The following is a 14,793-nucleotide window of genomic DNA, read 5'->3' on the forward strand; positions in this document are numbered from 1 at the left end:
ATAGCTTCACAGGAAAACTGTGCTATATTAGAAAGTAACTTTTTCTTTAGGAGAAGAGAGGGGGGAAATGTGTTTGAGAAAGAAAAAAGAAAAACCCCCAAATTTCCTTTTTTTTTCTTTTTTTTTTGTCAGCATTATTTTTATAAGGGTTTGAGTAAAAAGGAACTTTCATGTGCTTCAGAAGAAAATATCCATGTCATTCAGGCTTGTCATGTTAGAAAATGCTTTTCCAATTTCCAAGTGGCATCAGCATACTAAGTTGGTGTGCTGAGTCCCAAAGCTGTCACTTTAACCTATACTAAATAAGTATTTCAGAGCACTGATATAACTAATTATCATACTGCAGTATTTTCATTGAAAGCATAGCAAGCACCAGTTGCTGTATTTTTGATCTGTGTTTGGTTGACAAGCTTTAAAAAAATGTCTAAAGGAGTTAAGATAGATTGGCAGCAGGGAATAGCTGTTAAGAGCAACTATGGAAGAAGCAAACGTACTATCTCAAAGATTAGACTAGGTGTTGAGCAGAGGATTTATCAGATGACTGGTAGTAGCTACTTCCAGGTACCACTCTTTGAATTAATTGCTTTTATCTTAAAGATGCTGCTGTATATGACCAGATTTCTTGTTAAATAGAGAATTAAATGAAAATTTTTGATAGTAACTGGTTTCAGCTCACTGCAATATTCATGCAGTTTGAGTTACTCAGTGTGCTGCCTATGTTTTACTAGAGGAAGCCTTCAAGACCTTTAAGTGTCATTAGTTTTATATTGTGATTCAATGAATGAGTTGCAAAAATTTTGAGGTACCATAATTATACTAGTTTGTCTTCTGTTTCTGCTGACAGGTGAGCAGAATTGCTTCTTATACTGCAGGTTGTCTCTACTGTCTCTGTTCATCCTGAAAGTTTATTCCGCACCATTTTACTACTACCAGGCACTTCCATTCTGTCCAAGAAAGTGTATGAGGTTGTAACAATTGCTGCATTGGTTATGTGATTTCCGATTTGTTTTGTTTGTTCTTTTAAACCAATGGTTACCATGAAGGTGGTGAGACACTGGGACAGAGAAGTTGTGTATGCCCCATCACTGGAAGTGTTTAAGACCCAGCTGAATGTGGGTCTGAGCAAGCTGGTCGAGTGGGAGGTGGCTCTGCCTGTGGTAGGGAGGTTGGAACTGCATGATCTTTAAGGTCCCTTCCAACCCAAAACATTCTGTGATTCTATACTGGTTTTCAGATGGAGAGCCATGGTCTTGCTGTCTGTCTACCTCAAGTGCCTACTTGAAGTCTTCTGCTTCAAGTGCCTTTGGTAGTTTAGAGCTTAAAATGGGTTTTGTTCTTGCTTAACATCTTTACTCCATATTAAATACCATTTTACATTTTCATGAGGAAAAAAAACCTCAAAACTTCTGTCATTAGTAATCAGAATAAGTAAGTCTTTTAAGTATTTGAGGTTTTCAGCTAACTCTCAGATCTGTCAAATGAAAGTCTGTATTAGCCAAGTACATACTTCTAGTTCTTCTGTTTGGTGGGATTTTCTTTGTTTTTTCCCTGCAAGGTATGCTAAAGAGTGCTTGAGGAGAAAGGCTTTCTCTTCCCTGTGTATTAAAAAAAAAAAAATCTGTTAACAAAAGTCCTGGTTTAGTGCATAGGATGATGTGTTTAAATGTATCAATCTGATTACTGATGTGGATTTTAATTATCTAAGTTTGTTTTGCATGTCTGTGTATTTCTGCATTTTTTCTATCTGCATCTGTCTAAAGAAGACGTTATTTCATGATGTTTAAAGTACACTTATAGAATTTTAAAAACTAAATGAATTTGATAATATGATTGCCTTAAAAACAATGCATTTCTGTCAAGTTTGAAATATCTTTTGTGGTTTACATTGTCTCATTTTTTAAAGAAATTAAGAAAGTAATAGACTTGTACTGTGAGAAAGTCACAAGAGGTTAGTTAAAACTGTTTTATTTGAAACTACAAATTGGAAATGTTTGGTCGTGGGAATAGATGGAAAATATGATCTGGAATAATGGTTGAATCAGTAAAATGAAGAGAAACCAGAAGATTTCTGCAGATGTAAAAATGAAAGAATAGTGAAGAAAGAGAAAGTTAATACATTTAATGTAACTATGGGAGAGACATGTATTCCAAAGGGAGCAGTGTATTTTAGTTCTGGCTGGTGCATCCGTTTACTCTCCCCATGGTCTCCCTATAGTTATAATTGACAATCATCTTTTTATAATGAAGCAGCACAGAGGTGGTTGCACTTTCAGATCTAAATCTTCTCAAGCACACTTTCCAGCAGACTGGGATATGTCTTCAGTGGCTCTTGGCATCCAAATATCACAACTTTGTGTGTTTGTTATGAAGTAACTCACAGGAAGAAAAGCTAAAAGAGAAAGAATTGCTTAGGCAATGATAGCAGGCTATACAAATGTCAGGAATGTAACATTCAAATACTGTTTCATAGATGAGTAGCATATCAAGATCCAAGAGGCTTTTAAAGTAGGTGAATCAGTGCTTTAAACAGTTGTAAACAGCTTTTATTTTCACTGATATATATGGTTAGTTAATGTTTTATAGATTTCAAATCAATTCAAATACAGAAATGCAGTTGTCAGAAGTTTGTATGCGGAAACATTTTAATTTGGGCTTCACTTGAAGTTTAAATGCAAACCTTTTTAAATCATAGTCATCATAAAGTAATTGGGCTTCATCATTGTGGGGATTTTTTGATTGTTTTTAATTTGGAAAATCTGAAATTTTATAAATCTGAAATTGTAAAGCAAAAGTGAAAAATTCAGTAATTTAGCACAAAAAAAAAAGGGGGGGGGAAGAACAGTTTTTTTACAAAAGTTTTTCTTCCATATGCTTTTATTGCCTTATTTCATAGAAACAGAAAATACTTCATGATTTTATAGCAATTAGTTTTGATAAAAGCCAATACTTATTACATATACTGCCTTATGAATTGTATTCTCATCAAAGACATATCTGAGTTCAAAAATGTTCTTTTGCTTGTTCCATCTTCAGTTAATTAGGAGGTAAAAAGTCACTTTATTACAGCATTTTGTTATAGTAACCCTAATTAATTTAATGACACTTCTTTCTTACGGTAGCATAGAGGAAGGAAAGTAAAAAATCATACTCTTTATTTTTGAATAGATGGAGCAGTTTTCTTTTTTCCTAGAGGTTGTACCATGTGGGATTATTTCTTAATGATAAGTACCTGTAGAGCATGTAAAAATGCTATTGAATCTGATGAATAAAGCAAGCCATGTGGCTTTTTTGCCATAGATGTGTATGTAGCAGCTTAACTGGGAAATTGTAAATCACAGCAGATTAACATAGAATAGAAGAATCATAGAATAGTTAGGGTTGGAAAGGACCTGAAGATCATCTAGTTCCAACCCCCCTGCCATGGGCAGGGACACCTCACACTAAGCCATCTCACCCAAGGCTTTGTCCAACCTGGTCTTGAACACCACCAGGGATGGAGCATTCACAGCCTCCCTGGGCAACCCATTCCAGTGCTTCACCACCCTAACGGGAAAGAACTTCCTCCTTATATCCAATCTAAACTTCCCCTGTTTAAGTTTGAACCCGTTACCCCTTGTCCTATCACTACAGTCCCTAATGAATAGCCCCTCCCCAGTATCCCTATAGGCCCCTTTCAGATACTGGAAGGCTGCTATGAGGTCTCCACGCAGCCTTCTCTTCTCCAGGCTGAACAGCCCCAACTTTCTCATCCTGTCTTCATACAGGAGATGCTCCAGTCCCCTGATCATCCTCGTGGCCCTTCTCTGGACTTGTTCCAACAGTTCCATGTCCTTTTTATGTTGAGGACACCAGAACTGCACACACTACTCCAGGTGAGGTTTCAGGAGAGCAGAGTAGAGGGGCAGGATCACCTCCTTCGACCTGCTGGTCACGCTCCTTTTGATGCAGCTCAGGATATGGTTGGCTTTCAAGGAATGCACTTGACAAGTAATATAACAAATAGTGCTGCCTGTGCAGTCAAGAATTCATTCTCTACAAATATGCTTCTTTTAATTCAGTATATACAATCTGTACTAAAAAGTGCAAATAATACACGTTACTTACGTTCTGTTGCAAATAAGTCAAGAAGTCTGTTATGTGGATGTCTGTCTTATTCATTGTGAATGACATGGGGATCAGAATATAAGGAAGCTAGTCACTATATTTAAGAAATTTGACCAATATTGCACAGATTGGATTTGCAGCTAACTGCCGCTGTCAGAGCTGTGCATTTGATGTCACTGAAAAACAGTTATTTCCCCTGCCACCTATTTTTCTTTGAGAATATATTTAGTTGCTCAGTTCAGTGACAATAACAAGTTAATTTTTTTTTTCATGACTGGGTGCATTTATATTTATATGGAGTTACTGTCGTGTAAATGGTTGCTGAGCTTACTTGACAATTGTAAATTTTTCAGTCTTTCATCACTGAAAAAATTAAACTTATGCATTTTAGAAAGGTTTTATATTTACATACCATTTCTTGGATTGTTTTAATTATTTTTAAATTTACCCAAGTTCAACATTCAGCCTGGTTAAGTTATCCAGGTAATTTATGAAAGATACTTCTGTTTATGAGATTGTTCAAATGAGTTCTCATTGCCTACCTTATAATATTAAGTAATTATGTGCAAGACCATTTGTTGTTTTTTTTTTTGTAATAATACTATCATGTAAGAAGTATCAATTTTCAATACTTCAAATTCACCCTTGCATATGTAGATGCATAGACTGTTTTCTTAATCTTTTAAATTTGCATTTAATAGAGTTGATATTGCCCCCAGTTTGTTAAATTTACATTAACTTATGGATTCTTTTTGAAGGTTCTTCTATTTAAGAAAATACAATCCTACAGTGATTGTCTCTAAAATAGCCTTGTAACCAATCTGACTGTGTAATACAAGTAAGGCCTGTGTTACTGAGACTTCCTTTAGACTTGTTTGACCACGCTATGATTTACTCTTACCCATTCTTGCAGTTCTGTGCTCTGTGTGTTTGTGCATATGAGCATACATAAGCTTGATGCTTTAAAAAAAACTAAGTGATAAGCAAAAACTAGGTAATTAAAAGATATGATTTGGGAGACATGTTCAACCTTTAATCTTTCATTTCCTATTCTCCAAGCACCTTTTGGATTTCTCAGGAAACTCCGTTATCAGGCATTCTAAGAAAATGCTCATCAGCATCCTGTGCTCATCATGCATACTGGATGCTAATTACTAGTCCCATAATTTGATATCACATGCACCACTTATCCCTGGCAACCTGTTTTGGTTGACAGCAGTAAATCTATTGAAGTGATTTCTCTGAGAAGCATTTGTGCTGAATGTTGTGTTTTTCATTGTTGCTAAAATACATTTTTAAGAAGAGCTGTTATCTTACAAGCTTTGAAGGCTCCTCTTTCACAATAATGTCATACTCAAGGATGTGGCTTATACCTTTCTTTCTCAATGTAAGCTGCTTTTACTAGGCAGATATCTCAGCTGCCAGTCTCATACTTGGCATTATGTAAGTTCTATGTATCAAAGACCTGTTGGTGCCACCTGATTTACTTAGTTCTCTTTTGTATCCTGTTTTGGTGGTAGAGTTGTTGAAGTAGTAAATATATTTTTAATCTTTCTCATATCTGAATTGTTGAGCAGTAATCTGTGTCTGCAGCCTATGAGGAATCATTTAACATGCAACATGAGGTGAGGATTTCCCTATTTTTCAAATAAATTGATGATTTTTAAAAACAGGCCTATTTCTACATGGTATGTACAGTAGGAATTAAGGACAAGTTATGGACTACTTAGTGTGTGTGGGGGGAAAGATTAGCATTAAAATCTAGTCTGGAAAAAGCCTAAGTAGAAAAATCTCATTTGCAAGCATGTAGGCCCACTGAAGAAAGACTCTCAATGATTCACTGATTGCTGTTATGGAAAGTCTGGAATTAGAGAATAAGTGTATGAAGTATTTACTGTTTTGTGATAGAATAAATTGAGAGTACTTTCAGGGTCATATATTAATTTTTATGAGCCTAAAAATTAGGTCAAAGTAATCAAGCTTACAATGTTTTTGAAGCTGGTGATTGACCTTGTTTTCCAGGTCAGAGGATTTTATAACATTTCTCATATTTAAAGAATTAATATTGATAAAGTAAAATGATTAATGTTTGAAACAACATTCTTATACTGATGTAGAAAGGATATTTATTTTTCTTCCATTTGCATCTTAAGGAAATTGTTGCAGAGCAATTGAAAACAAGTGTAATATTATTAACAGTCTTAAACCAGACAAGTCAACAATACATTGCATATGGGAGAACATGACTCAGAAGAGGGGAATATTTGAAATGCATTAAGGTCATGTTTACCTAAGCCTGGACTGATGAGATAGTTAAGTTTATTTTTTTAGTTTTAATTTTACCTTTGTGACTACAGTATTGTAAAGAAAGGGAACTTTTTACTTTGGTGATTAATCCTTAATAGCTCAAAAGCTATTTCTATCAGATAAATAGGTAATTAGGATTGTTTTCAATGAGAGATACTGATGTGGTTATGTACATATTTAATTAGGTAATTGCTACTGAAAAAAATTTACATTTAAATGCTCTATTATGTCCTGATCTCCTTGGAAAACATTGCACTAATGCAGCAGTGACTGAATAGCTGTTTCAGAAGGCTTTTTGAAAACCGAGTTTGAAGTAGGATATATAAGATTCTGTAGATGTTACTGTGCATCTCTGCATGCAATATAGTTTTGCGTATATATGTATGTGTATAGTTTTGTAGTTTGTATATTTTGCAGGTAACTTTCAGGTTAGATATTTCTGAAAATAAAACATCTAAAGTAGATTACAACAAAGCAAAGTTCATACACACAAGTACCTCTGCAGGGACACCTTCCGCCAAATCAGAATGCTCAAAACCTTGTCCAACCTGGTCTTGAACACTTCTGGGGTGGGACAGCCACAACTTCTTTGGGAAACCAGTTCCAGTGTCTCACCACCCTCATAGTAAAGAATCTAAATCTCCCCTCTTTCAGTTTAATGCTGTAACCCCTTGTCCTATCACTGTTTTCCCCTGAAGTCCCTCTCCAGATTTTTTGTAAGCCCCCTTGAGGTATTAGAAGACTGTTATAGGGTCTCCCCAGAGTCTTTTCTTCAGGCTGAACAAGCACAACTCACTTAGCCTGTCTTCATAGGAGAGGTGCTTGAGACCTCTCATCATCTTTTATCCCTTCTCTGAACCAGCTAGGGCAGCTCCACAGCCCATTTGTGTTGGGGGCCCCAAAGGTGGATGTGATACTCCAGGCAGGGTGTCATGAAAGTGGAGTAGCAGGGGAGAATCCTCTCCCTCAACCTGCTGACCATGTTCCTTTTGATGCAGCCCAGGGGACAGTTGGCTTTCTGGGCTGCAGGTGTACTGATTCTTTCTCATATCACCATCCGTCTCATCCCCTGCCTCCACTTCAGTGCATTCATCTGAGTTTTGCCTTATTCTGAGTGCTGAGACACCATTTCAAGATAAAGAGCTAAAATTAAAATATTAATAACCCAATTAAATGCCTCTTTCACTAAAAAATAGTTCCCTTTGAAAGAATGTATGCTTTATTTAATAGAGACATTTTTTATATGAGCTTGCTTAGTGTAATGAAGTAGTAAAACTGTCACATTACATTAATTTCTTTCCCATTTTGTGAAGACTTGAGTATTGGTTTAGAAGAAATTCTGAATGCAGGTTGCTTTTTTGTTTGTTGCATTTGAACATGGTTGGACACAGCTGGCCGTTTGGATGCATTAAGAGGGTGGCTAGTTACTGTAGCAATATCATTAACCCATTTAAATCATATCAGTTTTCAGTATTTTAGTGTTATTTCAGGATATGATTTTTTCATAAATAAAATCCTCTCTGAAATTAAAAATTTCCAGTTCTTTAATGCAAAAATGTATATTGTTTGACTTGATCTGCCTGTAATGACAGCTGCTTTACCTATGATCTGTGCTGAAATGGTGAATTTAAGCACTTTTTTATTTTAGTGTGTTTTGGTTTTGTTTTTTTTTTTTTAAGAAATCAAATACTTCTTAAAGACACAGATGAGACATGAACTTGATTTTAACATTTTTAACAACTTCCACCAAAATCAGCAATTAGGCTAAAAATCTATTTTCAATGGAGACAAAGCAGTATTATGTTTAGCGTGTGTGTATTTTCTGTTGTCATTGGAAAAATACATTTGGAAGTATTTGTAATTAATACTTTATATTAATTTTTCATTTCATCCTTCTGTCTCTGCCTTTGGGAATGGATCCAGTTAAAGCTGTTTAGAAAAAGTTACTCTTTCTTTTTTGCACTGTGGGAAGTTTTGGAAGCATAAGCTAGGAATGAGTGAAAAACGGCTAATACTATGCTTACGGCAATGCACATATTCAGATCAGCATGTTATTGACTCCATTCTACAGAAGTTTTCCTCAGGGCAACTGTTTTACTGTCTTCTACAATAACATAGATAACACAATAAAGATCTCTGCAGGAAACTGAAGAAAATAAATGTTGCTGCGAGATTTTTAATTGTGAATTTTTGCAGTGATCTTTTTCTCCCTGGATATTGATACATGTACACATTGTCCTGCTATTTGCCTCCATATTCTTGTTATTTAATCTTTATATTCCTGTTCTCTCAGATTTCACTCCTTGAAAAATTTAAATTTATCTAAAACAAGAATTTGCAATCGTTTTCCAGCACAAGTGTTAAATTGAAATAAGAAGCAGCACTTTGCACTATGTGCCTACACAAATAAATGAATAAACTTTATGTAGACTGTATTTTGTGTATTAGTCTGCCAATCAAGTGTTCCTTAATTGAAGCTTGTCATGAAAATGATGGCCTTTTTTATTTCAGCTCTCCCTGAAACAGGTTGTTCACGTTAGGAGTCAGTTTTGAACTTCGTCAAAAAACTGCAGCAAGTTAAGGTGAATTGATGCAGCAGAAACCATGGCATGTCACTGACCACTTGGTTGGTTGGTGGCTTTTGCAATGTTGTGTCTTCTTCAGTAGATTTAGCGTCTGGATTTTTCTCCTTGTTCAGCATATACCTCATTTAAATAAAAAAGTACCAGGTAATATAGCATATACAAAAACATGCTACATAGCTGATCTAATGAAAAATGTATTTTAGTTATTAAAGTAATTTGACAGACTCTTTGAAATACTTAGTTGCGCAGTTTTAAGCAAAAGTTTGAGACAGTTGTTTTACATAGGATAAATACTTCTAGAGTGTTACTGAAATACAATTGAATGTCTAACACATTTACTTTTTTTTTATGTCAAAGCTTTATTATCTGACATTAGTAGAGATGACTTGATGCATGAGAAACACAATGGGAATGAAAATTGGATGGGAAGCAGCTTATATATTTAAAGAACATATAAAAAATCCTGCATATCTGTTTTATGTTTGAGGCTTATGAAAACAGTAAAGATAAGTCAGTATAAGCCATGTAAAAGTATAGTGTTCTTGAACGCCTCTTCCAAAGGGAGAGACAGAACAAGAAAACTAGATGAGTGCTTCCCAGAAGTGCTATTTTTATGTCTCTAATGGTTGAGCTTGTGAGTCTGTGGTATTATATTTTGGGGCTATGGATTCCTTTGGTGAAAGAATTGAACGGTTCTTGAATGCTATCTGTATATTTTGATTTATAGGGTCACCTAAACTAGAGCAGAAAGAACTTGATAATAGTTGCCTTTCTGTCTCTAACCCATTTTTCTTTTCCCTGTGGAAAAAGGAGAACTCTACTTAGAATGGTGAATATGCGTCAGACCTATGTCCTTTTCAGAAGGGCCTGTCGTGACATCCTTTGTGTTTGGTGAACATACCCATGATGAAAAGTAGTTGGAATCATTAGAAATTTTTTCTTAAAAAGTGTATTTTTGGAGGATGGGCTGGGAATAAAAAAAAAGTCTTTCCAATTTGCTAGTCCTCTGTTACTAGAACAATTAGAATCTACTTTTTTCCCCAAAATACTAATGCTTGAGTATCTTTGCTGTCCAAGCTGCTTCAGCCTTGTTTCTCAAACTGCTGTTGTTTTCTTGCAGCCTTCTGTTTTCACTTGTTGTAGATAGTTCAGTCACAGGATGGGAATACTTTTGATGGGTCCTTATAGACTTCCAAAGTTTAGAGGTCTGCATTAAAAGGCATTCCTTTTCAGTTCAAGTTATAGCTAATATTGACAAACCCAGGATTTTCTTTGTATGTGATTCATCTGATTTATTTTAGATTTCTGCTTTAGAACAAGACACGGTCACTACTTGTTTTTCTGCATTGGCTGTGGAGGGAGGTGAAGACACCCACTTCCAATGGTTAGGTGTGTCTTCAGCTTTTTTGTTGGTTTAAATGCTAGTATGAGCATATGGTATGAAATGGTAGATTTTGAAAGAGGACAAAAAAGAGGTAAGATAAGAAAGATGAGAAAGAGAAGATAAAAAGGCTCATTCATTTGTTATCTTTTCATGCCCACCTGTAGAGGAGTTATTGTGTTGTGCTACAATTTATAACTTCCTTTTTGTTCAGAAATGCAATAGCAGTATCATGAAAAGAAAAGTTGCTCAAAGGCAGGAAATTTGCAAAGGAACATTATCTAAGTAGTCATAATCTTATTCTTTCAGCAAATGTTTTGTGAACGAAGGCCTGAAGACTGCTTCTTTCAAGCTGAATAAAGTTCAATATATGTTTTTGTTTTATATAAATATGAGTAAGTTTGGTTCATTTATTGGTTTTTCTGTAGATATTGTGAGGTTTAGGGAGAATGGGTTACTCACTTTTTTTACCTGTTAAAATGAAAAAAAAATAACTAGATGCTTTTCCACTGGGACTCTGGTTTATGACTATATAGTAAACATAAACTGCATAACTGTAAGGCATTTATGAATTAACATGAATAGGATATGACAAAAATAATGTTCCTGCTGTAGAGGTTACATAAGTAATCTTCTGTCTGGAAAAGTCTCTTATAAACTAATGGGAATATTCATGCTTAATTTTAATTTCTGAACTGTTAAAAAGGGCTTCTGAAAATGGTGGGGTTTTCTTGTTTATTTTGTGAAATCTCAGGGCACATGAGATTGGAAGTAGGTAGATAATATTGAGTTTTTCACAGGCTGGTATGAAACTTGCCATCTTAAATTGCCTTTTGTTTTGGGTCCATGTTAAGTCTAATAATTTTTAGTCTTTCTGGGAGTAAGCCTTGTGAGTACACTTAGTAAACTTTTCTGTTAGTGGACTTAGTAAAGGACATGTTAACATTCATAAAAAATTGCTGTTTTTTCTAGACTTTGAGGGACCTTTCTGCTGTCTTCTTTTTGAACTGTGGAAGTGGCAGTTCAGTTTGGCTTGGTTTTGCCAAATGTATATCACCTTAACTACTTGTGTAGCCTGAGTTAAGTTTTTTTATTGCTGCATGTTTTGGGTTTTTTGTTGAGTTGGTCTGTTTGCCTTCAATCCTCTCTTGTCATCACCATTGTATTTAAGCATCTTTACTTTGAAAAAACTTTTGTCTTTTATATGATGCTAGGCTTTTCTCTTAACATGATTTTTCTGAAGGGGTTGGATTTGCAGAGTGAAAGGAAACCAAGTTTGTGCTAGAAGCAGTCTTTCATGAGGAAAGTCTAATAAAGTAAGTGAACTCAACAGAAAGATGTTGGGGGGGTGTTGCCTCCTAGTTACTGCCTTTATTGCCTCTGTTTTCCACAGAGAATTGTGAGAATCTGCTGTCCATTGCAGGGGGAGGAGTATAATACTTACTTCTGGGGGGGTAGGTCTGTCCCCTTTTTGCTGGGAGGAGTATGCTGCTGACATTGGATAAGGAGTTTCTTCCTGCTCGCAGAAGTATCGGCTGTCAAAAAAATGTGTTGTTGCAGTCTGCTACTAACTTTTTCTTCATTCTTCTGCAAGGCAGTGTTATAGATGAGTTTATTGTATAGGATGTTTTAAAATATGTGGGGTACCTGTTTGGTAATTTCATTTTAGAAACTGCTTTTTGAAACTGAACTCCAAGGCAAAGGTGGCAAAGGTGATATTTCTTTACCCACTAAGTGACTTCAGGTGCATTGCTTACGGTCCTGCTATGTCTGAGAGCATTGAATGCTTTTATTTTATGGAGTCTCTGCTGCAATCCCCTGTTTTAGTTACCAGGTTTCCCAATATCTTCAATAGTTTTTTATTAGCACAGCCTAATCTCCTTGTCCTGCAGCTGAATAATACTTTATAATGCAAAACTAAGATGCACATCCACATATGGACACCAGTTCAAACAAGAAGGCCTTTGGTAAGTAGACATCTTGCCACCAGTGTCTACTAGTGGTGGTAAAATCACTGTTATGTTAAAATTATTTTATAACGTGTAATTCTCATGATTATTACCAGTTGACAAATAAGTGCTTTAAGGCAGCATAATCAAGCATGACAATCTAAAGGTGTACTTAGCTTTGCAATATGTCATTACAGAAGCCTATGAGACAGATGATTAGAGGAGTTTTAAGGCATCACATATCCTTGTTTTCTGTTACCGTTTACTTGCAGTTGTGTAATGGAAAAAGTTCTTTCTTTGGTTTAAGTTGAATCAAACACCTCTTTCTTCTGCACCTTCCCCTCCTTGAGAAGAAACCAGGGCTGGGAAAGACATCTTTGGTTTTTATCTTGATACAGTAAAACACTCTGAGCTGCTGCTGCAAGAGGAAAGCTACAGCATTTACTTGGAGCATTCCCAACTTGTGTTAAACTCTCTTCTAGGGCTGTACGGGAGCTTTATGTTTTAGCTGGCAAGGCAGCACATTTAGTGTTCAAGATGGATTTATTCAGATGCCATGCTTTAAAAGTAAGATGGTGTGGCTTAGGTGGTAAATTTCAGTTCATAGCAAAATGCACATTTCTGTTAACATACTCATGTGTTGAATTAAATAGGTGTCATTCTGTGCTTTTCCAGTATTGAGAATCATGGTATTTTTGGGAGTGACGGGTAGGAATCATGTTTCCTTTTATCTGATTTCCTTCTGGTTCCAAATGTTTGCCTGAAAAACAAACCCTCCTTAAAAAGCTGTAGTCAGGTTTCTAAATAAATTTCACTGGTTTTCTAAAAAAGCATTTTTCAAGGCTTTTTCTTCTGCCAAGACTGGCAACATATTTTGCTGTACGTGATGCAAACACAGCCATGTTCTGTAGATTGCTCATACATAGCTTGAGGGCTCTCAAAGTGCTTCTGATGATCCTCCTTCAGGTGTGAAATGTTTAGAATGAAATAATTTATTATATATTAATTCTGGTTAACCGGGCATGGTTTGGGTTTTTCACAGTCTGCAAGAAATTGAGTATTCATTAACATTTAAAGCCATTAGGTGACACAGTTGAGCAATAAATGATTCATTTAGTCCCTGTTAAAGTAAGTGTGCATTGAAGTTTTTGACTAGAAGATAAGTAGTGGTTGTCTTTGTTTTCAGATATTTTCATCATCCTTGCTTTATTTATTCTGTGCACTTCATTGACTTGATTCTCTTTCTGTTTTCCTGAAACAGAAGAGGAAGAAGTGGAAAATTTTGATGTTTCCAGTCTGCCTGAAGAAGTGCTGCAGAACATAGAAGCTGACAGTTACTGGTGCATGAGCAAGTTGCTTGATGGCATTCAGGTAAATTGTTTTTTCCCGTCTGTAAGTAGTAGAGTTAACTGATTAATGTCATGGCCTTGAAATATTTTAAGGCTGTTGAGATAGAGTGCATCTATGAAAAACAGGGGAGAAGTAGATTTTCACATTGGAGAAATCTGCTGGAAGTTTGGCATAGTATTAAGAAAGGAAAAGGAAGGAAAAAATTGTGCAACTTCTCTTCATTAAAATAGCCAGATGTTTCATGGAAGTATGGTGTTTGAGAGCAGAGTTGAAATCTCCAATTCTAGAGGCATGTTGGACATCTCCGTCACCAAGCATGGAGAACATTTGCTCAAGTCTCAAAGTAAAATGGCCTCACTGAGCTGATGAAAAGCTGGCTTATTTCTTCATTTTAAAGTCATTAATATAGCAAACTCTAAACAATAGTTCTGAAAATATGATCATATTTGTAAAACATTTATTTAAAGCTTGATACTGATGCTACTTCACCACGTGTTTGAATTCCTTCCATGTGGAGAAGCTATAAATGGGAGAACCATTTTCTGTTCAATACAACAAGTTGCAACTAATAATGATGGATTTGTATGTACACATTTGCAATCACTGCCATGTAAGTTTATGAAGATTAGAAAGATCTACAAGGAATAGTAAATATGTAGCTGAACATCTTGCATTTATGTGAGGAATCCATACAATCTACCATGGATTAAGTGAGAGTCCAAATATCTGCATTTGATATTTAGCAGATTTAAACACTTTGTGCTGCAGCGCTGACACACTGTAAAATAGAAACCTCTCAATTTGTAAAAAAATTACCTGAATTGAATTTTATAGGCTTTGTGTCGCATTAGGCATCAAATAATATTTAACTAATATTTGTTTTTCAGATCTGTGTCATTAAGACCTGTGCCATCTGTGCCATAGAAAGTAATTTTCGTAACCACAGAATATATGATTTCGTAACCACAGAATATATGCCCTAAAATGATAGCTGTTGTGAATTCCTGGGTTCTGATGGGACCAAAATTGACCATTTGCTAGAAATGGAAAGTTTCTGAAACATGATGACTTGTATTTTGCATTGGCAACAAAGGCCTTTTTTTTTTTGTTAGCAGTA

At 35.5% G+C, this 14,793-nt stretch overlaps 1 protein-coding gene and 1 long non-coding RNA gene across 3 annotated transcripts in view; one reads left to right on the plus strand and one right to left on the minus strand.

Moving 5' to 3' along the window:
* Nucleotides 1-14,793, minus strand: part of LOC133276571 (uncharacterized) — a 787,535-nt gene that overhangs the window by 744,498 nt on the left and 28,244 nt on the right. The gene's annotated exons all lie outside the window — the stretch shown is intronic.
* Nucleotides 1-14,793, plus strand: part of TBC1D22A (TBC1 domain family member 22A) — a 169,894-nt gene that overhangs the window by 52,665 nt on the left and 102,436 nt on the right. Inside the window, exon 9 of one of the 2 annotated variants that reach the window (XM_061467491.1) lies at nt 13,588-13,697. In XM_061467491.1, the coding sequence (XP_061323475.1) occupies nt 13,588-13,697 (110 nt within the window). The remainder of the gene's footprint in view (nt 1-13,587; nt 13,698-14,793) is intronic. The other variant, XM_061467492.1, reaches the window with a different exon arrangement.

This window comes from Pezoporus flaviventris, unplaced genomic scaffold (assembly GCF_033815535.1).
Source record: "Pezoporus flaviventris isolate CSIRO_AGI_PZ_B2104156 unplaced genomic scaffold, CSIRO_AGI_Pfla_v1 ptg000045l, whole genome shotgun sequence".
NCBI classification, from domain to species: domain Eukaryota; kingdom Metazoa; phylum Chordata; class Aves; order Psittaciformes; family Psittacidae; genus Pezoporus; species Pezoporus flaviventris.